At 43.3% G+C, this 26,970-nt stretch overlaps 2 protein-coding genes across 2 annotated transcripts in view; both read left to right on the top strand.

Annotated features, from left to right (window-relative positions):
• Positions 1 to 22,392, top strand: part of LOC131260731 (catenin delta-2) — a 39,752-nt gene extending 17,360 nt beyond the window's left edge. The window contains exons 2-4 of the mRNA XM_058262531.1: positions 14,816 to 17,026; positions 17,474 to 18,298; positions 18,378 to 22,392. Of these exons, the coding sequence (XP_058118514.1) occupies positions 14,971 to 17,026; positions 17,474 to 18,298; positions 18,378 to 18,385 (2,889 nt within the window). The 5' untranslated portion in view covers positions 14,816 to 14,970 and the 3' untranslated portion in view covers positions 18,386 to 22,392. The remainder of the gene's footprint in view (positions 1 to 14,815; positions 17,027 to 17,473; positions 18,299 to 18,377) is intronic.
• Positions 22,393 to 24,694: 2,302 nt separating this feature from the next.
• LOC131258446 (phosphatidylinositol N-acetylglucosaminyltransferase subunit A) lies at positions 24,695 to 26,783 on the top strand. The gene is made up of 6 exons (XM_058259767.1): positions 24,695 to 24,791; positions 24,875 to 25,211; positions 25,296 to 25,413; positions 25,477 to 25,599; positions 25,660 to 26,299; positions 26,363 to 26,783. The coding sequence occupies exons 1-6, from the start codon at positions 24,781 to 24,783 to the stop codon at positions 26,568 to 26,570; spliced, it is 1,437 nt and encodes a 478-aa protein (XP_058115750.1). The 5' UTR covers positions 24,695 to 24,780; the 3' UTR covers positions 26,571 to 26,783.
• Positions 26,784 to 26,970: the final 187 nt, after the last annotated feature.

The raw sequence follows: 26,970 nt of genomic DNA, 5'->3' as shown, positions 1-26,970 counted from the left end.
TAAAATTTTAATAGTTACTAACAACTGAACTAAACACTTCATTGGCAGATTTTGTATCGTCCAATATTGCACTTATGTCAAAAGTGTTGTCTTTTGCATTCAATTCTTCGAATTTATTTAATAAACAAAACATATGATAACAAAAATTAAGCTGGCATACTCTGCTGCAAGAATTTATCAGGACACTGTGAAATTCATAAAATTAACATCGATTTTAACATATCTTAAAAGATCGGTAAACAAGTTACTTCAGTTCAAATATTAATAGGTTTCTCGCATTGTCTTTTTTTAAAAGATGTGCAAGGAAATGTATAACATGCATAAATGAGCAGATTTCTTCTATCGAAATAAATATCCTCGGAGGTAGTTTCTTTTCTGATGAATATTTTTACTCGAATCAATGCGAATGTTTTCCACAAGAAACAATTTTTAAGAAACAAAGGTCGTGAAATAAAATATCGCTACCTTTAAAATATTAAACCGTTGATCCAACCTCAATCCAATTAGTCCATATGATAATATGTTTACTAATTATTATTTATTTGTATGGCATGAGAACCAAAATTTCTGTTTGTGCCTATAGGCTTTAACAATACGCCAACGTCCGTCATATAATAATAAATAATAAAATGTTATCTATTTGATCGAGGTGATCTTTATCTGTGAAATTCAGTTATTTTATTAGACGGTTCAAAATTATTCTTAAAAATTCTATTACATACATAATTCATCCTTTCTGGGTCTGCAATGAAAGCATCCAATCGCATCCTGCATCATTTAGTGTCTGTCAGATTAACGAGATAGCTTCGAAACGCCACAATCGCTGCTGGTTAGCGGAAAGGAAATTGGGAAGAAATCTTGATTATGAATTCAAACTATGAAATTGATTCCCAGAACTTTCACACGTTTCGAAAAGGATATGTGATTGCAAAATAGTCCAACGCCGTGTCAACGTTCGTAGTTGAAATTGACATCCACCGTTTTCCATACCCGGTAACGCCTCTTTCCCACTCGATTTTCCCTCCCAAAGCATCTAGGAGGATTGCGTTAAATTCCCCTTTTGCGGTACGGTTGAGTACCACTATCGTACCGACCGCAAGGACAACGCCGTCAAGCGGTCTGAATCGGTGCGTAGGGCTAGCAAAGGCCGTGCCTTCGGTCGGGATCTAGGACGGTTCGCAACGATTCGGCTGCCTGCCGATGCTCCCTTTCGGTGGGTTTCAATTCACCGGAACATCATTGACTATTATTTTAAGATAAGAACCAGCGGGAGGAAAGCTTGCCTTTGCTCCTTCCGAGTCCCCCGAAAGGTAACCTCCATCACTTCTGCCGTTAAACGCCACGGGACTCCATCCTCGATAAGGGATGGGATGGAGCCCTAGAAATGGTGGATAGCGATGGCGCGAGGCATTATACTGAGAGGATCAAAACCACTGATGTTTTAGGATAAGTAAACTCATCCCCATATTGACTGGCATCTCGCTGGAACACTTTCTGTAGCGTGAGGATTTCAAGCTCTAAGTTATTTTGATAGGGATTTTTTTTTCAACTCGCCACCTTAAAATGGTCTATTTCACAATTTGTAAAAGTAATCTACTTATTTTTATCTCTCCTATCTATCAAAGTATGTATTACTAGTGGTTGTGTTTGTCGTGAGTGTTGCATGCCTCATATCATAAATTTAAAAAGGATTGTATGACGTCTGTTGATCTGATTAATTATTAATGTTTCACGTAAAAGTCAACAGCGTGATTATTCTATAATCAATTCTTTTTTTTTTAATCAGAATTGTACCGTTCGATCAACATATTCCAAGTCGAAAAAAGGAATGAATTACTTTTTTTATTTATTGTTATTCGCCTATCAGCAGAAAACATCCCTCCCCGCCACAATAGAAACAAATGAACGGGCTATCAAAAACACTCTGAAGAAAACCGGACTCGTTTGGGGTTTGGGATAATTTTTACGTTTTATTATGACGCTATTCTGTGCCGCTGATGTGGAAAAAGCAGCCACAAAATGACACAAAAAAAAAGGAAATACAAGCACACCACACTGTTTATGCTACGTTTTTCATGCATAAAAATGGACTCAAAAATAAGAAAACAATGAATATTTCATGGATCCAGTCAATTATGTGCCACTCCCGGTGGCGGCAGCCGCGTGCGTCGTCGGAGGGGAGGGATGGTCTGTGGAGCTAATGGAGCTGGCCTCCGCAACATGCCGCCCGCGCCCGTTCGCTCTGTCGTGCAAGCCACAAAAAAGGACACTTTTATGTGGGAGTGAATAAAAGACAAGACAACAAATCCCTTCGTCGTTTCTGTCGCCATGTTCATTGTCGCGCGCATCTCCGGAGGAAAGCCCATTCCCCATCGATAGGCAAACCGTTTTGTGCCATTGTAGCCGCCGTGCGATACGTTGATGGTTGCACGTCCATCAGCGGAAGTCATTTATCAAGTTCACCACTGTCGTTGATGGTGGGGGGCATAGAGGGTGGCATAGAGGGACGGGGCAACGGGGAACTATTGCTTTGCTGATAGCATCGGTACGTCTAGGATGGTCCTCGGTGTCCTGATGCCTCGTGCCCGACACCTAGAGTAGGTCACGCGGAGATGAATCGTTGTTCAACTATAAAGCTGTCGAATAAGTTATGTTGTGAAGGATGTCTGGTGGTTGAAGTAAATTAAGGGATGCTTGTCCTTATCGTGTAAAACACAAAAAGTGCATGATAAAGTCAGTCACTAGTGAAATTATTATTAATTTGTTACAGTCCGGTTAGACCTTAACTGAGCTAGGAATTGGCCTTTTGAATAAATTTTGTGTTTATATGATATAGTTTTAATTTGTATTTGCACAACTTTTAAAACTATTTCTAGATATACAAGCATCCCACTTCTAGCTCACCATAATATTTAAAAAAAAGAATCCAGATAATGTTAAATTTCATAAAGAAGTTCCGGTATTCCCATGCACTATTTTCTACATTTCAATCACTCTCAAAGAAAATGGTAGTCGATCAGTCGCAGCACAATCTACTTCCACTTTGGGCCATAAATTTCCCATCGGTGCACGATGACACCCTACGCTCCACTCGAACGGAAGGACCTCCAAAGAGATTTAAATCGTTCCCTTCACGTAAGAAATCGAGACAGAACTGAACCTTGACTTCCGTCTGCCCGTGTTCGGATGCAAGTGAATGGAGATAAAGTCACAAGTAGCGTAACAAAACGGATAACACCCCGGCCCAGGGGGCGGAAAAGGGGTCCGCTAGATTACTCTTGCCTCCACGGGAATGTCTTTGTGGACAAAATGCAATAATTTATGGCAGCTGTCACTCCCAGCGCCTTCCGATGGTTATATTGTTTTGTCTTGTCTCTTCTGCATAAAGCTTCTTCACCGTGATGGGAGGGAAAGAGGATGCGTCGGGGGATCTTCAGAACCAGCAGGGGGTTCAAGTCCCCCTGCTCGTCTGCGATACCTTTCTGGCCGGGTTTGGTGGAAGTGGTTTTGAGCCGCTTTGGTGTGGAACACAGTGGCAGTGGAAGCAGCTTTTCCTTATTGTGTCTCGTGCTGCTGCCGTCTAAGTCTCTAACCTTATTTTCTAACCTTGTTCCGACGGTGTCGGGATGTGCCACCAGTACAGCACCGGTACGTGCTCGTACCTATTTCGATCCATAATTTGACTTCATCTTACAGTGCCACACCTTTAGTATCAACCAACCCACCCCTCGGCCGTGTCCCGGGCATGGATCTTTGTCGCGAAAATGAGATTTTAAATTGTTTCACTCTGTTCCACGGAATGGATGGATGGAAGCTCAACAAGTCGCCGTTCCGGCGGCCTTCTTCTCCCGGCCGAGACTTTGCTTATATCTATGCAAATGCATGGACGGGCGCTTTGCTGAGGTCCCCAAGAAGCAGCCCATTCTTCTTGGTTTTACTTCCTATTCTCTATTCCATTTGCTCCCGCTTGTATAGTAAAGGTTAAATAATTCCACACCGGTGAGCGAGTGGATGCGCCGGTTTGGACATTTCAATCGGACACACCTTTCCTTCCTGCGCCATCATCATTCCGGTTTCCGGGAAGCTGTGCTTTACTTACCTGTTCCCTTCTTATCTCCCCCTGCTCGTTGGAAGATGCCTCCCGCGCATATTCGCAACCACCCACTCCAGTCGCCAACGGAAATGAAATTCAGATAAACTTTGCCAATACAATTTCATCATGCCTTCGCTTGCCGCCTCAGCTTCGGTTGGTCCTTCAGTCGTCTTGTTGCTGTCGAGGTTTCTGCCTCAAAATGGATGTAAATTTTTGGCGCGCTACGAAAATCAAATTTCAATAACGCCACGTTCCGGGGGAATCCTCTAGATCTGAAGTTTCCTCGAGATTTCTACCAGTTTCTAGGCGGGGCGAGCTTTAACATTCGCTAGGAATGTTTCTAGCCTTCGACTACTGTTGCATAAGGTTTATAAACACTGCGAACTGGAAGCTTGTTTGACTTGCTAAGTACTGCTTCTCCTTCTCTTCGTGATTTGGTTTATATTTCCGCGTTATTTATGTTTCAATTTATGATTTTAACGGTCCTTTTTTTGGGCCGCAGGAACCAACTGTAAGGAAGCCCTTCCCTTTCTCAACAATCTGCCTCAGTCGTCTTGTCTCAGAACGACAAAGAAGTACAAGATGGAACTAAATAGAGAATAAAAAAAATTCAAATTATAACTTTTTCCTCCCGTTATTTTGCGTCAAAACTCGGTCAGCATCATCCTTCGCATCACCATTTGCCAGGCCATTGCGCGATACGGCACGCGATGCGGAACGCACGGATGCGTGCCGCGGAAGTCTGTCACGTTCGATGGATTTCATGGAGTTTTGCATTTTTTTGGTGCAAACCCCGGCTCGACCTCGGCCACGTTCGCTCGCGAACACCCCGATAACCCTCACCCCACTGCGGTGTACTTACCCCGTTTGGCTGTTTGCTTTTGTTCGACGAGAGGACAGCAAAAATAGGACCCGAGATACGGAGGTCCAAGACAACAGAGGGAGTCTTAAAAAAAACAAGCTGACAAGATGAAACTTTCCTTATGCGGTCCATGCGAACCGACGCACCATCTCACCTCAGAAAGCTCACGTACGGTACGTTACTTTCAATTTACGGTTTTACCGCGTCCAGTCTCCAGGTTCCTTCGCGACAGTGTGGCGAAAAATGGGCTTACAATCTCTGTGGTCTTCTTAAAAAAAAAAAAAAAAGGAAAATTTGAAACAACTTTATGCTTCTTCAAGTCTTGGAGCTCGTGGAAGGCTCTGAATTACTCAGAACTGCAGAGAAATGTGTTTCCTTTCACTTCTTCGGGAGCTTTTACGCTGTCCACGCATGGAACCACATTATTGGACCAAATTGCGAGAAAAAGAGAAACACTGAAGGAAATGAAAAAACAAAAAGGACCAAATTCTCCATATATCCATAAATCCGCGAATATTCTCCTCGGGGTAGTGAGTATCGCGGCCATCACATCCCATGCGCAGACACACACACGCACACCCGCCAGCCTCCATTTTTATGCAAGCAGGGTAAGTTACGACGCCGCAGTGTCAACAGTTAGGCGGCGTTATATGACCCCCGGGGTGCTGAGTCGTCGTGTTGGTCCTGTGTTTGGCCACTGTTGAAAATGTCTCAGTTGAAAGGTTTTTCGAACGAACTTTTCAGTGCGTTTGCATCACAAATTTGCTGAGCATGAAAAATTAAATTTTGTTGAAAAATATGTTCATAAATAGAAATTATGGTATCAGTGGCATAAATACAGTGGTCTTAAAGTGTTCTGAAATCTAAATCCGGGCCGGTGCGAGGTGAGTTAGGAAGTAAACGTTTGATATGACTTTCACTCAAAATGAATTCAGTAAAACATTCTTATTTAAAACAATATATTTTTCACAATTATCCCTTTCAAAAGGCTGTAATGTAATTTTTTTTATTCCTTTCATTCTAACGACTTTCCTTTTATAATGTTTTTTTTATAATGTTTCAAAGGATTAAGAATGAACCAAAATTGTAAGCAATGATTTCATACTTGAATGGCTCTTAGTAGTTTAATTTGAAGCATATTTTATCAAATGTTTACTTATCAACCGTTCATAACATGCAATATTGTGCTATCTAAGTCGAACTTTTTGTGATAAATGTAGATGAGAAATAAAACATCTAAAGACCCTCTCTAAAGAAAGTTTTCTGATTTGGTTTGAATTGGTAATTGTTTGCTCATTTTTTCTCAGAACAAAGAAGTTGACGTAAGTTTGTTGTTCTTTATGTTTATTGGCTTTAATATTATTTATTTGTTACGATCACGAGTTTCATTTTTATCACAACATGTTTTTATGCTTAAATATAAAAAGGTTTTTGTTGAGAGGGCTGAATATTTTTTAAATCCATCGTTCGGTTATTTAAATTTGGAATTTTATATAAAAGTTTGTGATTAATTATAAATTTTTAATAGTTTTTTTTTGTGATGAATTTTAAATTTTATATCAAAGATTGTGATTAATTTGTTAGTTTAGTTTTCATTAAAAACTACTTTGAGTGAGCTACTGTGCTACAGGCTTATTAAGACCTCCGGAGGACATCATCGCAGCCCTTCATAATGTCGGTCCCCATCATCCCATACACTATGCGAGTGCCGTGAACCCCCGGTGTTGTAATTCCCTGTGCTTTCTGGTGTCATGGCTGGTTCTTCAACAAACGCTGACATTCTTTTGCGCTCGAAAGAGGTGTTTGCATCTTTTTTTTTCCTTGAACCAAACCCGCCGTGGGTCAATAAATAGATGTTGTTGCCTAACATTAACTGTAGGTCGTTTGGTCACGGATGGCCAATGAATATGATAGTTAAATGGGTCAGGGTGCGCAAAATGTTTACTTAGCTGCCTGCGCCTCGACCATTTGATAAGATACACACAAGGTTTGCGGAAAAATTACATGCCCCAGAGTGTAATCATGCGTGTGTTTGCTTTTAAAGACACGTTTCGAATATATTTAGCATAGCCGATACCGTTAAAATCATAAATAACAATATTTTTCTGCGAAGTTCAGCTGCAGTGTTCTGGTGGTTTTTGGTGGTAACAACGTTTATTTGTATTTACATCAACGTGCTATAAAACGGTAAAATCAATCAATATTTCTATTTTCAATATTGATAATATTGGCAAAATACTTCTTCGCAGAAAACGCTAAGTTATTTCAGTCAATGTGTAATGTCGATTTCAATTTAATCGAAAGTAAATTATCCATTTCACTATGCTGCCTTTGGGTCATTATTGTCGGGGCTTCCCAGTGGATAGTCTATTTAGTTCGGGTTTGTTTGGCTCACTGTTGAAGCACTACACAAAAAATTCATCCTACAATCATCGTCGTTAACCATCCGATAGAAACATGCCTATCTCCGGCGGAAAGCCGTTTGGCCTTGCTTTGAACATTTTTTATTTAACTTTGGAATTTTGGCGTTCGTTTTCCATGGCGTTTTCACGTGCCTTTTTTCATCGTCATCATTTTGGTGCCTGCTGTCAAAATGTTCTTGGAATTAAACAACCGACGACAACGGGCTCGCCGCGGGATGGGCCAAACATCATGTGGCTGCGGTGGCGTATTTGGAGTGTGCTTCCGGTTTGCATTCGCGCTGCGTTTCGCCTACTGAATGAGCAATCAGCTGCATTTATTTATCGTCGGAGTTGGAAATAGAAAAAAGAAAAACGATGAGAAATAAATAAATAAAAGTGAAATAAAAATAGAAGTCGCTCGCTCGCGATCATCGGGTGAACGAAAGCGAATCTGTGTGCGTTTGTCGAAAAATGGGGGCACACATTCGCCTTCGTTTTGGCGCGCGTTCCATTAACCGGAAGTGAAGCACCGGTAAAAACACGATCATCACGGCAAGCGGAACGCACCAAGCAGGGGAGCAATAAATCATCGCCAGCTTCCTCCATCCCGTGCCGATGGGGACGTCTAGTGTGTGGCAAACGCTGTTGGAAAAAAGAAGTAGATTTTCAATTCATTTTCCACCCCAAAAGTGCATTGCGGGAAGTGTCTATCCTTTTATAGTGTGTTTCTGAAAACCAAAACAAAAAACAATAACACGCTATAATTCCCCAAAGCAAAAGCAAATAAAAATGCACTACTGCCAACAATTTATCCCGTGAAACGATCTCGCGTGATTGGATTCCCTTTCGGCTGATCTGGTTGAATAATTGATTTGTTCAACGCGGAATGGCGGAAATTCGATAAAACAGAGAAGAGGGGTGGAGTTTAACGTGGAAGCTTTTCCGATAAATTATTATTACTGTCCTTCGTTCTGCTGCCGTTGGATGGGGTTGGAGGAGGGGGAGAGGGGAGCCCATCTGTGACTGACTGCGTGACACCCGCAATGCGCTTTGGAGCTGCCAAATTTTGTGCAAATGCAGGAACAAATCCACATTCACTGGCCAAGAGATTTATATTTGAACTTATTGCGTCCATCAAACCAAATAATTTGGTTTCTCCCGCCAGTTAGTTTTAAATCATTTTTTCCAAATTAAACAAAGCGGTTATTCTGGTGAATTATTTTTTAAATAGGTTATTTTTAGGTATAATTTACCTTGTAGCCTGGTGTATAAAACCTGACGACGACTATGCTTCCAATCTCTGGATCGATGCCAATGTCCCAGGAGATATGAACCTGCATCATTTAAACTGAATTTAGATGCTCGATTCTAAAAACAAATGACTTTTAATGATTTAAATTCTCTAGAACCTAGAACTGAAGTGGCAAAATAATGTTATTACCTTCCGATTCTGAACTTCAAATATAACAAGACTCGATTCAAGTGCCTCGATGCGTCCGGAAAAGTAAACCCCGCTGGTTCCAGCGTGCCTTGTTTACGCTCCTGCCGTGGGTTTTAAAATATATGGTGTAACTTAGCAACTTGCAGTGGATTACATTTCAAGTGTCTGCCAACTTAGTTGCTGGAAGTCGGTTCGCTTCAAGAACGCCCCCTTTCATTTGACTGGCAGTAATTAAAATGTTGAATGATGTCGTCTGGCATCGCTGCAGATGAAAAACTTTTCGGTGACACACCCTGGGAAAATGGGGATCGTGGAAAGGCAGACAAAAAAAACCAAAACACACCGGCGGCCGTTCGGTGCACCCCACGCTAAACGTCACTGGATCGACGTTTGCCGTTCGACAGACTCCCACGGATATTTTCAACCCGGGAGTGGTTTGATTTGGTGGCATTTCGAGCGGGCAACCGGGTTCCGGTGGGTTGGAAGAAGGAAGTGCTTGCATAGGGCACGACGGCGGTACGTCGGAGGCATAATTAACCACAACACAACATTTCATAACCCAGCGAAACTATTCAATTATAACTCGAATTAGTTTCTAATTGGACCTCGGATGAATTGTATTTCGATGATTGTGTTCTCATTGAAGGATTAGTGTAGGACGAAGTTGGACCCGGCTCGCGACTCCTTACCGCCTTCCGCCAAACAGGCGGTTTGGTTCTGGCGGTAAACATTCCATCGTTTTCTGACAAGCTTGCCGTCCCGCTCGGCCGTCACAAAGTTACGTTATCGGGACTGTGTTTGTATACGTCCAGTGGACATATATGTGCGGGCTTCGGAAACTCCGTAATGAATATCTGTTCTAATTGCTTTTCTTGCCCCCGCCGCCGCCACTGATTGAGCCGCTTACAATTGCTTACTATCGGGTAGTAGTAGTGCGCGGTTTGCCATACATCATCGCCTTTCTGTAGTTCTTGGTGTTCGCTGCTAGTTTTCAGTCTTCTGATTTTTAGACGCACTCACATACATGCCAGCTATATATCCTCTTAAGGATGTTTGAAGTGGTTGGTTGTGGTTTGTTGCTTGGGTAGCCGAGCAGAAGCCACAAAGTTTAATTTCCATTCGTGCGATGTTGTACAATTGTCAGTATTTACGTGGTTGTGCTTTCTTTGCCGAAGTAAAGACTATTAGCAATGGCTTGCCAGATTGTGCCTTTTTTGTCTAACTCCTTAGAAGTTAGCTATGTAGGCAAATCCGTGATTCTAATTTCGATGGAAATAGCAATGCTTATTTTGTGGAATAAACATAAGACTTCCAAATGCAGTTACCGTTTTTATAATATTGAAGGTAGCGCAAAACATTTCTGTTTTAATTTTCAGTCCGTGTTAAGGCTCGGATAAAAAGTTTAAACCTTATGTGACCAACAATAAAAATGACTAAAAAATAGCATCGTAATTCTAGAACCTAACAATTATCACAAAAAAGGAGAATAGAAGAGCAATGTCATTATCGCGGATAAAAAATTAAGTGAATAGTAATAAAAATGAAAGGTTGCTAAGTTGTGAATCTACCAAATCCTTACAATTATAGGACTCATCTAAGAACGCTTCGGTAACGGCTTTTGATTCAATTATTATTACTGCAGGTAATCATTTTAAAATAAGCAACATTCCCAAACAAGAGACAGACTGCCTGTTAGTTTGGCCACAATAAAATTAACCACGACAAGTAGGGGGGAAAATGCAGTTTATTGTTTATCCCGCACTCATTAGGTCCCGGGTCCAAATTGGCACTTCTATTTACGTGCACGGCAAGCATGGCCAAACACATGCCAGCGTCTGGCACAACCCTCCGAACGCGGCAGATCCTCGCAACGTGCTCGGTGTTGTATGCCGAAGCATGCATGGAAACGTGACACGTCTCCGGCGTTGTCAATAGACGCAAACAACAACCCCTAATTGGAGTGTAGTGAGTGTGGCAACACGCTACCCCGAATCCGACCGATGCCGGTATCTCCGTCCCTGAGACCTACTCCCTGGGAACTTGTTCTGCGGAAAAAAGAATCTTCTGCCATGGTTTCTGGGGGAGGAGGAAGTGTTCTTCACGTGTTTAACTAAATTTTGGAAAACAAAAAAAAAAAGCGGTAGTATCATATCTTTCCAAGACTTGCTCGAAGCGACAGCTTTCCTTCGGAATCCTTTTCAAACATTTGGGGTTTTCATTCATTCATTCATTTCGTCTGCCGTTTGGAAGGGCGGCAAACGGCGTCAGCAGTGTCGTAGAGTTGCCTCATTTTTTGTTTCTTGTTGTCTTATACCGAAAAGGGGCCTGGATCTGTATCTTAACGCTTTGGTGTGGCTTCGGTCTTGTGGACGCAACGCAAGTGAGTGGAATGATGAAATGCTGAAAATATGTTGTACCCTACGGGAGGGGGATAACAAGGGCACACACGCGCCCCTGAAATGCGGATGGAGGTGCAATTTTATCGTTCGTCAGTTGTGGAGGGACAAATTTTCTAGTGGAGGAAAAAAAAGTTTTCCACCCAAAAGGAAAAGGAAGAAGCACTGGAAAAATACAGGATGACACCCGCTGTCACCGTCTCGGACGGTGGATTGTGCACTTGGAAGGGAAGATAAGAAGCTGATTCTCTCGTTTTCCGACCGGGTGAAGGTTCTATACACGCTATCGTCTCCTGGGGGTCGATCGACCCCGAGACGTGTAGAGAAAAGAAGAAAGCGAAGCCGACGGATGAGTCAGCACAGACAGTTGACTTGCCACAGTGGAAACGTCAACAAGGAACCGGTTCGGGGGAAGAAAGTGGGATATACCGTACCCCGATGTCTCATGCACGAGGGCTTGATGCAGACATGGATAGCGCATGCATCGGATGTGTGTGGAGAGACGTACAGTAACGAGACTCCCGGAGTCCCCGGCACGGTTCGTACTTGACACCGAGTCCTGTCGACGTTCTGCTGCACTTTCCGGCACCAGCCAGCTCTTGTTGTCAATCTTAGGTGCGGGAAAGGATAAATAGGGGTTGAGAACGAGAGTAAATCCTCTCACCCCCTCAGCGTACGACGGAAAAATTGATGAACTTATTCGGGGCACGGTGGGATCTGAATCGCACGGTGGCCTCGATGATGATTATAAATGGTCAACTATCGCTGCCAAAGCTACAAATGTGATAAGTCAATGTTAATCATTAATCGTGTTATAATGATTTGAAATTTCATCTAGTAGTCGAAACGAATCAATTCTCGTTTCTTGTGACTTAAACACATTAATCACTTACAAAAGGAGCTCCCTATCTCATATTTTTCATGTAGTATGAAGTAGTGCCGTTTATATCAAAATTGTTTGGCATTAAATAAGCTCTAGAATAAGTGTTAGATACCACAACCCCGTAGGTATATAAGAAACCCATATTCACGAATAGTTACGAATATCTCCATCGGGCTGAATTAATGAAACGATCAACAATTACATAAGTAACAAATTCGTTATGTATAAGAAATCAACAATTATTTCCACTTTTACTCCAAATCATATCAGGAAACGGTGCTCATGAAATGCTTGATGAAAAAAATATCCCCAATTGTTTCGATAACGAAAATGTTAGTCGTTTTGTCAATTTTAATTTTGAGCTCGTCTTAATAATTTTGAGGGATGCCGAAAACCATTGTTAATGGATGTCATTTTTATTGCCAAACTAAATCTCACTGTGAGCCTTAACTGCCCTTCTTTTTACGGGGATGAAACGAAAGAATTTCCTTTAGGTCTTCCGCAAAATTCGCTGACGAAAAATCGTTCCAGGACGCTCGCACGTACACACATAAGAACAAAGCACAGTAGATGTCCCTTGGCGACGATGGATTGCATGTAATTAGCGCTAAATGAAGGCCTTGTATAATGAGTTGCACATGCGCCTACTTTTTTGGTTTTTATTCTATGTCCTCGTTGGGCAAATATTTGCGTCCTGTTACTCGTGGCTTTCGCTTTTTTTAGGCTTTCGTTTTTTGCTTCCATACATTAGTTTGAGATAGGAGAGAGTTTTTGCTGTGCGCACAAAAAAAAGAGGCATGGAGATGCGATGTGTTGCACCTTGCGGACAACAATGTGCAATATGCGGACACCTTTGTGGAACGCCGGCTACAATTGCCACCATAATGGAGTAACTATGGAAAACGGTGGGATGTTTTTTTTTCGTGTTGCTCGGCTTTTCCTTGCGCCTTTGAAGAGATGAATTTTATGGATGTAATTAAAATTTGTCTATTGAAGTACCGTTGGCGTCCGGTTCGGACCGTAACTTACCACCGGGAAGGATGTTCCATCGGGTGTGGGCTGTGTTGTTATTTTAATGTATATTATATTACAAAAAAATAATGTAATCAAGAGGCATTTTGCTCGCACAAAAGGCCTGAAACGTAATCTATCAGGTAGCGACTCATGTTTTTCTCGGTTCGGTCCGTAATGAAACTTTTCCCGAACGACGCGTCACGAGCGTGTATTGTGTGTCCATTATCAGTTCCATCGATAACGACGACACGGTGCCAGCCGAACCATCGACGGTTTTATTTAAAACGCATCACTAACGATACCAAACCGCGCGGATCGGTGGATGCATTTTCCGTCCACTTTCCTGCAGATAAAAGCCTGTTGCCAAGCCACCCTTTTCCACCAGCTATTGGTGCGGCGTGAGTGAAATCATTATTGGATCGCACATTTTACTCACCGTATCGGATCGTGTGACACCGGGGTGGAATTGTCCGGTTGATAAGGGGCAGAATGGGAGAGGAATGCTTCAACGCTTGGTGGTGCAGTTTAACGCCACACGACGGGTCGTTTTGCATCGGGATAGTAGTGGCGAGAATCGAACGGCGAGTGTAAAATTGAAACCCATCGATGAGGAAACGATTAACGCACGCCGCAACAATCGTCATTCGCTCCGACGGAAGCGATTCCACAAAGATGAGCTATCTGTGTTTGTAATCGATCGGACGATTGATTTACCTCCAATGCTCATTTTATGACGGCGAACAAAAGGAAGCGGTGGCCAGTTATCAATCGCTATCAACGATTATCGCTGTCACCAGTAGCAAATTGAAATAAAGAAAAAAATAGTGCCATAAACCATTTATTTCCGGAGTGCATGGGAGCTTCACTGTGCCTACTATGTACGCTTTAGTGAGAAAAGTTTAAAATATTGATTGCTCTAATTTGCTAACTTCATTCTCGTTTCAATGAAGTATTGTTTTTCATGTTCTCTGTCGATTTCATGTTCAATTATAAGATAAGTCTAACTTGTCCCATGTTTTATAACTTGTCCCATCTCTAACGTGTCCCATGTGAAATAAATGTTTTTGCATAACAAATGTCTGTGAACTTAAAAATTCACTTCTTTGATGATTACTTCATCTGAAACAATTTTCATGTCATACACAGTTTTACATTTATATAATTAATTTTCATTCTAAAATAAATTGTTTTAAACGGACAAGTAATAAAGTAATGGGTAAATTAGTTCTTCGCCTAACGTACAAAATTGTTATGTGAGTATGAACCGTAAATGTTCTGACAATTCAACAGATCGATAGCTACTCGCGAATTCGAAAAGTTACGTGGGATGTAAGGCAAGATATCCCCTTCAAGTGGAAAGCATAACTTTCACGAGAATACACTAAATTTTTACAGACTGATTCTCTAAACTATCTAATACTGCTTATTCTAAATTTTACGGTAAAAATCGTGGCTTGATATTTTTAAAGCATCTGTAATTCTATTTCAAAGTAGAATGTGTAAAGAAATTTAGTTGAATGTGCTCCCAACTCCAGCTGCAATCGTTTTGTTGCAATGAATTTTACATTAGGGAAATCGTAAGGACATGTTCAGTCATGATTTGTTTTATACTGTTTTCTCTGTCAGCCGTTAATTCATATGCGATTAACATACATATGTAAAGCCGTAAAGACACGTTAATGAACATATTTTAACTAATCTGGTTTATCTTTTTCTGCTTTTAGTCTTACCGTAACGCTAACGACTCGTGCAAACAATCCGTCAAGGCCGTCACTCGCAGTGCCGTGAGAGAACACACACCAACGAATCTAAACTGGCGTTTTTAAGCAAGAACCCCTACCAGAACGGACAAGGACGAGCAGGAATATAACCACCATCAATGCATAGTGAGGATGATCTAATTGCCCGAGCACAACAACACAACCAGCAGCAAACGACGCAGCAGATCACGACCATCACAAAGGTCGTCCGCGAGGTGAAACAGTTGGGACCGGATGGTGGACAACCGTTCGACTATGTAGCAATGCCTCTAGACATGGGAACCGACGGTCAACCGATCGACTACGTGTCGATGCCGATGGGGATGTACACCACCCGGACGCAGTACTTGAACTTTAACCACATGGACCAACCGGAGCAGCTGGTGGGCGGTGCGCCTCAGTCCCACCTGCAGCCCGGTGGAAAGGTGCTGGGTGGTGGCATCGGAGCAGGCGGTGGTGGTGGTGGCGGCGGCGGAGGACCAGGAGGGAGTATGGCGGGTGGTCAAGGCCACTACCAGGACTATGAACACTACGCGCAGTACACGGACACCGGATATGATCTGGGACAGCCGACGCACCATCCGGGTCATCACGCGCAGTCGTATCTCGGTGACTATCAGATGAACGACCGCTCGAACACACCGCACACGTCGAGCGAGAACAGTGAATCATCCATCCCGATGCCGATGGGTGTGGCGCAGCTGGGCAACCCTTCGGCGAACCTGCTAGCGGCGGGCCCGGGTGGCTACCTGCAGGGCCAGTACGACGAGATGGGCGAGTACGTGATTGCACCGTCACCCGGTGGACCCGTGGACCGGCTCTATCCGGACAACCCGTCGGCCATGGTGTACGGATACGTTTCGACGCCACCCTACGGTACGATCAGCTCGCATATGGATCCGAACGGAGTCGGTGGCGTGGTGGAGCCGACGTACGCCACCAAACAGCAGCTCGCTTATGAGGCAGCCACTGGACAGCAACGGGGAGCGGGAGGAGGTGGGAGTGTGATGGCACCGGACGGATCGTGCTACTACGATGGCGGCGATGACGATCTGCACCAGCAGATGTCGAACCTGCAGATACATAATCACGTGTTTCTCCAGCACATCATCACATCACCCGGTGGGGGTGGTGGCCGGGGAGGAGCGGGAGTTGCCAATGGACCTGGCGAGGGCAGTGGTGGAGCGGGCGGCATGCTCGATCTGGACGAGCAGCGTCAGATGAAGTGGCGCGATCCGAATCTCACCGAGGTGATCGGCTTCCTGAGCCATCCGAACAATGCGATCAAGGCGAATGCGGCCGCCTACCTGCAGCACCTGTGCTACATGGACGATCCAAACAAGCAGCGGACGCGGACACTCGGTGGTATCCCGCCGCTGGTCAAGCTGCTCGGGCACGAGAACACTGACGTGTTTCGTAACGCGTGCGGTGCACTGCGGAACCTGTCGTACGGGCGGCAGAACGACGAGAACAAACGTGCAATTAATGCGGCCGGCGGCATCCAGGCACTGATCCACCTGCTGCGCCGGACGGCCGAATCCGACATCAAAGAGTTGGTGACCGGCATCATCTGGAATATGTCGTCCTGCGAGGACCTAAAGCGATTCATCATCGACGACGCGGTGGTGGTGATCGTGTCGTACATCATCATTCCTCATTCCGGCTGGGATCCGGCGAATCCGGGCGAAACATGCTGGAGCACGGTGTTCCGCAACGCGTCCGGCATCCTGCGCAACGTCAGCTCGGCCGGGGAGTATGCGCGGAAAAAGCTGCGCGAGTGCGAAGGCCTCGTCGATTCGCTACTGTACGTCATCCGGATAGCGATCGAGAAGTCGAACATTGGTAACAAGATCGTGGAGAATTGCGTCTGCATCTTGCGCAACCTTTCCTACCGGTGCCAGGAGGTGGAGGATCCGAACTACGACAAGAACCCGATCCCGCACCACAGTTCCGCCGATGGTAGCGTCGGCGGTGGCGGCGGCGGTGGTGGCGCAATCGTCAGTGCCGCTTCGTCCAAGGGCGAAAACTTAGGCTGCTTTGGGGCGAGTAAAAAGAAGAAAGAGCAGCAGGCAGCTGCAGCTGCTGCACAGCAGCAGGCGGCCGCGGACAAAGACCACTCGAGTTCGAACGGTGATCCGGCGCGGATGGCTTACAAAAATACTGCCCATTACAAAGGTAGGTATTTCTTTGACAGTAAACTTTATAAATAAAAAGTCCTATACACGATTTGGTACTGTTGGCGCGTATGAAAAGACGTGTAGTACGAAGATGAGCTGACTGAAAACTGAACTCTTTATTACATCTATTGGATAGCTTCTATGCAAAGCAATGCGCCACAGTACTTTTATATTGGATATTGTTGTCCTCTAAATTCATTACTAAATGGTGAGAAATACTTGAAGAATGCTAAAGTTGACCATGTACGAAAATTTTTTCTACTTAAATTATACGTATTTTCAAAGGGTATACGTAATTTCCTTTTGCGAAACCAATTTATTTTATTACTTATATTGTTGCAATCATTCTACCTCCATGGTTAAATAAAGATAAAGATTCCATGGTTTTTTAACCGATGAATTCCTCAACAACTGATATTAATGTTTGGTCTGTTTCATGTTACAGGAGCTGAGCAGCTGTGGCAACCGGACGTTGTACATTCTTATCTTGCCTTACTGCAGAGCTGTTCGAACCCGGAGACGCTCGAGGCGGCGGCGGGCGCACTGCAGAATCTGGCCGCCTGCTACTGGCAGCCGAGCATAGAGATCCGGGCGACGGTGCGCAAGGAGAAGGGCCTGCCGATCCTGGTGGAGCTGCTGCGCATGGAGGTGGACCGGGTGGTGTGCGCGGTAGCGACCGCCCTCCGAAATCTAGCTATCGACCAAAGAAACAAGGAGCTGATCGGCAAGTACGCGATGCGCGACCTGGTGCAGAAGCTTCCGTCTGGCAATCCGCAGTGCGACCAGGGCACGTCCGACGACACGATAGCGGCCGTGCTGGCCACCCTGAACGAAGTCATCAAGAAGAACGCCGAATTCGCACGTTCACTGTTGGACGCGGGCGGTGTCGAGCGGCTGATGAACATGTCGCGCCAGAAGCTCAAATATACGCCGCGCGTGCTTAAGTTTGCCAGCCAGCTACTGTTCACCATGTGGCAGCATCAGGATCTGCGCGATGTATACAAGAAGCACGGCTGGAAGGAGCAGGACTTCGTGACGAAGACGATCGCGTCACGCAACCTCAACAGCAGCAACGGCGGCGGTGGCGGCGGCAGCAGCTACAGTGACAACTCGCCCAACTCGCCCAACAACACACTGAACCGTCCGATGGCGTCGCAGAGCGGCACCAGGTACGAAGATCGCACCATGAAGCGCCAGCAGGCGTCCTCGTCGGCAAACAATGGTGGGCAGGCGATGTCATTGCCGCCCGGTGACGGCACGATCAAGATGGGTGAGTCGAACGTCCTTGCGAAGGGCTCGTGGCTTTTGATAGGGTTTGTTTAAGTGGATTTTTTTTTTGTTTATTTTAGGGAGATGAACGAATTCGCCGGCAACCGATAGGACTGGATAGCGCTCCATTGTGACTTCTTGACACAGCTTGCAAGAGAAATAGCAGAAGAAAAAACAAGAGAAGGAATGGATAGTTGACAACATTCATGCTAAACAATGATAATGATGATGCCACCTGGTCGAGTTTGTGAAAATGTTTGCAAAAGTGTTCCGACGACTCATCAGCTCGATTCCGAGAGCACACGACACGCGCGGCGATATGGCCGCGGGCCTGCAGGCTCCTTTATCGCCCCCAGACAATACGGGGGGAGAGGTTACCGATTGGATTTGGCTAGTAGTAGTATTTCTTTCTGTTCAATGCACCACTGGCTTCCAAACTCAAATCTCTTCCGCACTCACATATACACACACCCACACACACATACTCACACGCGTGAATTCAGGGCAAAATCCTACTCGAATGTTTCTTCAATATTACTCTCAAAAATAATGGCTGAAAAAGTACGTCACACATTCGTAGATAGTTGTTAGCTAAACCAGAGGCCAAGGGGGTTAGGAACAGTGTACGAGTAAACATCAAAGTACAGTAAGCGATAAATGAATCCTTTGGTAAAATGTTTCCATCTCAAATATTCATACCTGGTTCCCTTCGCATGGATGTAGTCGGATTAGGCTCTGAGGTAGCATCAGGTATGTGAGAATACGCAAAGCAAGCCGTGCATGACAATGAATGTACCTGCATATTTGGTGCGGGTTCTGGTGCTTCTTTGTTTTCGCCAATCTTTTCGAAGGTGCTGCAAAACTGTAGTGCATTTTACTTTTTCTTAACTGGGGTTTTTGCAAGGAATGTTAACAGTTTTTTTTTCATATTGGACAAAACTAAAAATATCTTTCTCTTCGTCCTCACTTCACTCTCCTTTGTTGTTAAATCTTCTGAAACTAATTACTCAGCAAACCACTTGTCTTACACAGAAATAGAACTTAAAGAAAAACAAAGATATCCAGCCAGCAGACCAGTAAAACTGTTCCTCGTCTGCAAGTATTAGTAGCTTAGAAAGTCCAAGCATGCCATGGAACTAAAAATTCTCTTTGAAGTACTTCAAGTATAGTTCACCGATCGCGGTTTGTTTCAATTTTAAAGGACAGATATTTAAAAAAAGAAGTGCGGTAAATATAATATCCTACCCCGATGTGGAAAGATTGTGATATAAGAAATGGTTGCGAGCTGCTTGTAGTATAAAAGAAGAATTTAGCAAACGTGGAAAACTCTCTAGCCTTCATATTCGATTCATGCTCCACTATTCACTACCTTCATCTACCATATGTTTTCTGTTATTTCTATTCCTAGCAAAACAGTTTTGTGCAGTTGCGTTGCGCTTCCAAAAGCCATGACCATGATGGAAATATATTTACTGTTTGTTTTTCTTATCCACGGCTCGAAATTAAAACTGATATAAAATTCTTTCAGCAAAGGTTATAAAAAGGAATAGTGCAAGTATTTGCAGTAACTTTAAAAACGCATACGATCGTCATTACCTTAGCCTTGCCGGCAAAAAACGAACCTTAAATAAGAGAACCAGCTGCAAGCATCAGATTTGGCAACATTCAAACCACAAGTTTGGAATAGGAATCGGATTTCGTATAAGCAACATACCAAATTATCAGTTTATAACAGGTTTTCCGTTTTGCTCAAAGACTTAAAAGTACATAGATTGCTGGCCAGGTGGTAAGAGGAGTATAAAAAAACGAAAGTAAGGGAGGAAAAAAGTGCAAGCGTGGTTGAAATTGGAACCAGAACGAAAATTACGACCTAGGACGACAGTGGAATATAAACAACAAAATAATACCGTAACAAGTCATTTATACACACATCTTAGCGGAAAACAATGATCAATGTTATTCACGAATGCATATTTATAATTACTTCACGCATTGCAGCAAAAGGGGAATTCATTTTCTAGTAGAGATAAAAACCATGCTCCATATTCCATACCAGATCTCGACCGCAAAAAAGGGTAAAACTAAAAAGCATGTAAAACGGTAAATGCTGACGAGAGTAGCACGTGCAACACCATTAAATTGAACAAAGTTTCAAAACATGATGACTCAGCAAAAATCGGAAAAAGCTTTGCAAAACGGGAATGCGAATTGTGTGAATCCATGGGAACAGAGTTTGTGTACGTACAGTTTAAAAAAATGCCATCAGCATACTTCGACCGCGCAGTGCACTGCGAAGTAGCAACTGGCCCGAGGTAGAGCAAAATTTCATACACTCATATAATAATTATACATAAATATAAATATATACAACAATCCATTTTTAATCCTCGCTCGCATCGATAGTGGAACTAGAGGACAGAAGGAAAGGACACACAAGATAAACACAAAAAACTATACTAGCTCAAAGACGACATGGTAGAGAGAAGAAAAACAAACAACAACAAAAAATGAACATGTACGAATAATTCAAACTGCTAAAAAAGGGTAACAGAACAAAAGAAAACAAAAAAACATAAAAAAGCATGAAACGTAGGATAAAACTAGTAGGACATATACCAAATTTAACAATAGGAAACATTATTAAACAAAACAAGCAAAAGGGAAAACTGAATTTTAGCGGTCTCTTTCCCTGGGACTGTTTAGCAATCACGAACATAATTCAATATACCGCACGTTAACCACTCTGAATCACTCAACCGTTTTATTGTTTTCCTTTTCTATAACCCATTTACACAAACACAATAACGCCTCGATAACATACGGAAAAAGGCATGGAAATTGAGCAGGCAAGCAGGTTTGCGGGAAATCTATCAAACAAACCAAATATTCAACAGCAAAACAAGGGATAAAGAATTGCAAATGGAAATGAAACTTCTTTCGAACGATTTCTTCGCTCCTTCTCAATTGAATCGTGAATCTGAATGTAGAATGTTATTATAAAATTCTCAAACTCAAAACAAACGAAAATATCGTACCGTTTGAACAGTGCGATTGTGTGTGTGCGTGTGTGTTTGCTTGAGTGTATGTGTGAAGGAGCGTGTGTCTGTGTGCGTGCGTATGTGTGACTGTACAACCCACAAGTTAGCCGGCAAGGAATATTGAACTCAAACATTGGTGGATCGTGAAAAACGCTAGAAGCGTAGCATTACGAAACGAGTGTTGGAAAAAGTAAAGGGCAGCAAACTGGCAAAAACATAGGAAAGGATAGAAGACTTAGAACAAAAGCTAGACTAGGAGTATACAAATAACACAACTAATTGAAAGCAGTCATTTACACCATGAAAACCAGGTACGAGAGAGATTCGAACAGAAATAATACAACACTACAATGACTACGCTGAACACGAGGAACCACGCGAAGGATGAGGGGTAGCACGTGGTCGCCCGGAACCGAGGCAACACACGAACAGTACGAATGAATCTTCATTGATAAATAACACGATTTTATGGTCAATTTTATCATATAAATATACACGATCATGCAACACTCGCTAGAAAATAATAACAAGGGCCACGGAACAATGAAACAAAACGCCCTCGGGCACTGACGCTAAGCTTCGGCCGTTTGGGTAACCGATAGAAAAGCTAGAAGAAGGAACATGTTGCCATAAAGACGTACGTTCTCCTCCGCGTGGACGAGGACGTGGTCCCACGCACGCACAGAGACACATAGACCACCACAAAACTCCTAACGTAGACCAGTTCCGTCTCTCGAAGAGCTTGTCCTGGTGGTTGATACCCTCAACGGTCGGCCATTTTGGAGCGGGCGGACGATGCACCAGAAAACACATGAAACAATCCTGCCCAGAGAGAAGGACAGTTGATAGTGACTTGCCTGGTTCTGGTTTTCGTTTCCAAAAAAATGTTGACAGAAACAAAGGTAGATCATGCATTGGCGAACCATAGAGAGCGCGGGTAATAGAAGATATGACGTGGGGACACACAGTACCGTGGAACGGATAGTCAAGTTGTATAGCCCGTATGTTGTTCCTGTTTTCAAGTCCTTTTTACTTTTGGAATTAAACAAAGAAGGATGACGGGAGGTGGGGGAGGGGGGTCGAATGTGCTTTGTTGATAGGAAAAAGCGCCCATAATGAATGTTAATAGTGCATGTTGCTCGATTGATTTTGTACTCCAAAATTATTTTTCTAGGTTCCGTTATAATAGCAAATTGAGCAGCTATCCGGTAGCAGGACAGAAAAGTACGCTAGAATATTAAATAAACAGAAGGAAGTACACAAGCTGTGGGATGATCCAAGCAGATGTTAGATGGTGAAGAATTGCAATTGAGTGATGGAAATCATTTCTCTTATGAGCTGTTTCAAACAAGCACATACAAACACTCTAAGGAAGAAAAAAGCATTAATAATGTCGTGAGCATGTAATCATGAGTATTGACGGAACATTGTAGTAACGCCGGGCAAGGTAGTGGAGTGATGTGGAAGAGAAGTGACGGGATAAATACGATAGCACACCACAGGGTAAATGCGGATGCGAATCGGATGCGAAGACAGTGCAACATGTGTAGCTGAATTATTGTAATTCCATCTAAACTTACTTATTATACTAAATCGTCGGGATGGTCGCAAGCTCCGTGGTACAATTATCTCTTCCTTTTTTTATCGTTCGTTTTTATTCTCTTCCGTTAGATGGATTGTATTGAGGTGTAGTGTTATATATTATATATACATGTCTGTACGTATAAATCTGTTTATTTTATTTTGTTTCCTCTTCTATTTCCGGTTAGGTAATATATAAATATACATATTTTAGATTTATTTCTCTTAAGTCATACGACATTGAAGCGGTGTGCGGTAGGACAGCAAATAACGGGAAGAAACAGTGAACGAAATATCATTTTCGCACTTATCGAATGGGCTGGCACCGTGCTGACGGTTGTCCAACTGCCCTAAGGGTTCACGCTCGCAGCTCGCACGGGTTACGCACGAGAAGAAGGAAATCAATGAAAAGACACAGTAGAGACCGACAAAAAAAAACAACTAAGGAAATGAAAATGTCCGTTTTGCTAGAAAATCTCCTGCTGCAGAAAACGCAAGTAAAACAACAAAAAGGTATATTTTAAAACCACGAGTAAACATAAAGGGAAACGAGTTTTTTTTTTGAAAATGCAATAAAAATAAATTATTGATATTCAAATAAAAAAATAACATCAGGCTTACAATTAGACCCGTATTGAAAAATATTCACAAATCAAGGGTAAGTATGGTAAATGTGGGCTTCACGGGGTAAATGTGGCCGAACGTGAACGATATTCAAGCCAAGGAAGAAGATAATGGGAAATCAAATCTAATTTGTTTTACAATTTTGAGTATAACATTTTTTAACGGCGTTCGGCGTAACGACCTCTTGGTCATGCCTGCCCGTTAAGGGCTTATGAGACTTGTTTCCCTGTTGTACGTGAACAGTCAGTCCTCTCATACAGGGGAGGGTCCGGTCTCAGTCGGGATTCGAACCAGTACAGTATTAAATACACAGATACTTATTGTAGTGTAAACTTCTTCTTCTTCTTCTTCTTCTTCTTCTATTTGGCGTAACGTCCTCTTGGTCATGCCTGCCCGTTAAGGGGTTACGAGACTTGTTTCCATGGGGTCTGCGGTCTCGGTTGGGATTCGAACCCACGCCGTCGAGGTGGTGAGCCCCGGGGCTCATGGGCTGATGTTCTAACCGGCGTCACCGCTCGACTGTCGCGGATCCCCGAATGTAAACTATGGTTGTTAACTTTCGAAGCATTTTTTTTTGCGGTAACTCAATGGCTCGAACACAATGCACGGGTTAGTAAAGTCCGGTCGGCCCACTGGTTTTCCTGTTCGGCGAGAAAATTGGAATAAGATTTAACCATGTTTTAATATGCATAAAATTATATGCCACTGTTAATAAACATCACGTGGATACAAGTACTTTAAAAACATTAATTTACAGCAGTTTTATATCATATTGTCCCAAAATATATAAATTTACGGATCGCTTATCTGGCCTTTGTTTTAGGAAACGTGTATTGTCGCCTCACCAAAGTATATCTTTTGTTTTGTAAAGTAGCATAAATACCAACGGCAAATAGGCCTATTTGTTACTTCATTATTTTTTTTGTTATTTTAACTCTGCCAATGAAAACCTCATCAAGCATCTTAAAGGTAAATGATTTATAACATTTTATGGGTTTTTTATTATTATTAAAGAATATGGTTGAAATTGCATTTCAAACCACGACTATGGTTTTAAAAAATAATTTTGTCCACTTACAAGAGTGTTTAATCTAGTGTGCAATTACTGCCAGTTCTGTCAAAGCGCGAAAAGAAAAAAACATGAAGATAAAAACAAAACATAAACACCACTGAACACGATACTTTTGCGAAGGATATTTTGGATGGTTGCTGACCGGATAAAAGAGTATATGAAACAACTATGAGAATATGGTAAGTAAAATTGAGCAAATTGGTAGGCCAAGCAGTTATTTACTACTTTAACCGGGGTGATTGTGTTTATTTTATCTCCTCAGCATGGCATCGGACTTTTTTTACCCAAACATGGGTGGAGTTGAAGAGCATATTTTCAACCTGTCCCAGTGCCTGCTGGCCCGTGGACATAAAGTGATTATCGTAACCCACTCGTACGGCGACCGCAAGGGTATCCGGTACATGACCAATGGGCTAAAAGTGTACTACATTCCAATCAAAGTGTTCTACAATCAGGTGGTGCTGCCAACGATGATCTGCAACGTTCCCCTCATACGGTACATCCTGCTGCGAGAACAGATCGAGATCGTACACGGACATTCGGCATTCAGCACGCTAGCACATGAAACTATGAACGTGGCACAATTACTAGGTTTGAGGGTAGGTAAACCGTACCGTCGTTATCTTCTACTCGAAGCAAACTATAACATCATAGCCGGGATGTACCATTCACCTCCATTCCAGTCCGTATTTACCGACCACAGTTTATTCGGATTTGCTGACCTATCGGCCGTGGTAACCAACAAGTTTTTGGAAATTTCTCTCGCCAATTGCAACCACTGTATTTGCGTGTCCCACACGGGTAAGATCTGGTTGTGAGGTATTCTAGAGACTGACTGATTGAAGTAACCAATTGTCTTTGCAGGTAAAGAAAACACCGTACTTCGTGCAAAGGTCCACCAGGATAAAGTCTCCGTGATACCAAATGCAGTCGATACGACATACTTTACGCCAAACCCATGTCGTAGGCCGAATGATGATGAAACAAGTAATGTCTCTGCATTTCAGGTTTGCTTAAAACATAACTTTAATCTGATTCTTTTTTTAGTTAATGTGGTTGTGGTTTCACGCCTAGTGTATCGAAAAGGCATTGACTTACTGGCCGGCATTCTTCCAAAACTAAAGCATCTCCCAAACGTGCACTTTATCATCGGTGGTGATGGACCCAAGCGAGCGCTGCTGGAGGAAATCCGGGAACGTAACAACATACAAGATCGGGTCGTAATGCTCGGTGCGCTGGAGCACGCCAAAGTGCGGGACGTGCTGGTACAGGGGCACATTTTTCTCAACACCTCCCTGACGGAAGCGTACTGCATGGCGATAGTAGAGGCCGCAGCCTGCGGTTTGCAGGTTGTGTCGACCCGAGTTGGTGGCATTCCGGAGGTGCTTCCTTCTAGCCTGATCATCCTCACCGAGCCAACGGTAGATTCTGTGTACCGGGGGCTTCGGGAGGCCATTGCACGGGAGATGGAAAAGAAGCAAATCACTAGTAGCAGATACATGAACGGGTCCATCGACGGTCTCACACCAACGCCCTCGAAAACGACCTACTCGGGGATGTGTGCCTTCGAGCGCAACCAAATCGTGGCCAATCTGTACAACTGGAACAACGTTACTGAACGTACGGAGAAGGTTTACAAAACAGCTTTACGGGAGGCCCCCAGCTCATTGGATTTAATGATGAAAAAGTAAGGTTTTAGTCAGGGTTATTCTATAATTTATCTCCGTAACGATTTACTTTATTTTTGCAGCTGCCTGCGAAGTGGCGTGTGGCCCTTTGTACTAGTCATCTCGTTGTGCCATCTAATATTACGCTTTTTGGACTGGTTCGTTCCGAGGAAGTACATTGATTTGTGCTGCCCGGAAAATCCGTTCCTCAACACTGACTCCGTGCAGTCGCGCCAACTAAGCGACAACGTGGCCTCGACGGTTCGAAGGAAACGAGAAAAATTTTCCTGACGCCAGGCGGCCCTCTGCTCTGTGGATGAATAGTGCAGGAAATGGGAGGGCCAGAACAATACGCACAAATGTCTTGTGGAGGAATTATTTTGTTTTGTGAGAAAATTATTTTGGCAAATTTTTGCTGCCGTCATGGACAAACTGTATTAAGCTAGATAATCATAAAATACTATTTTACTTCCATGCGAAATACATTAATCGTAAGTGATTAGATACTGCGTGTTTCATTTTTTTATGATTCTTATTACATGCCCATGAATCTACGACGCCGTTACGAACATTCGTTGAAATAACGTATATTTTTCGACAGGTATTCAAAATGTCGAAATGGTGCCAACTGTCAAAATACGTAGAAGTTACCTCGTTCTGTGTCTCCTTGGTACGCTTGGGCAAGCAAGCT

This window comes from Anopheles coustani, chromosome 3, assembly GCF_943734705.1.
Source record: "Anopheles coustani chromosome 3, idAnoCousDA_361_x.2, whole genome shotgun sequence".
NCBI lineage: Eukaryota > Metazoa > Arthropoda > Insecta > Diptera > Culicidae > Anopheles > Anopheles coustani.
Note: the sequence above shows the minus strand (reverse complement) of the source record. Positions and strands in the feature narration are given on the sequence as shown.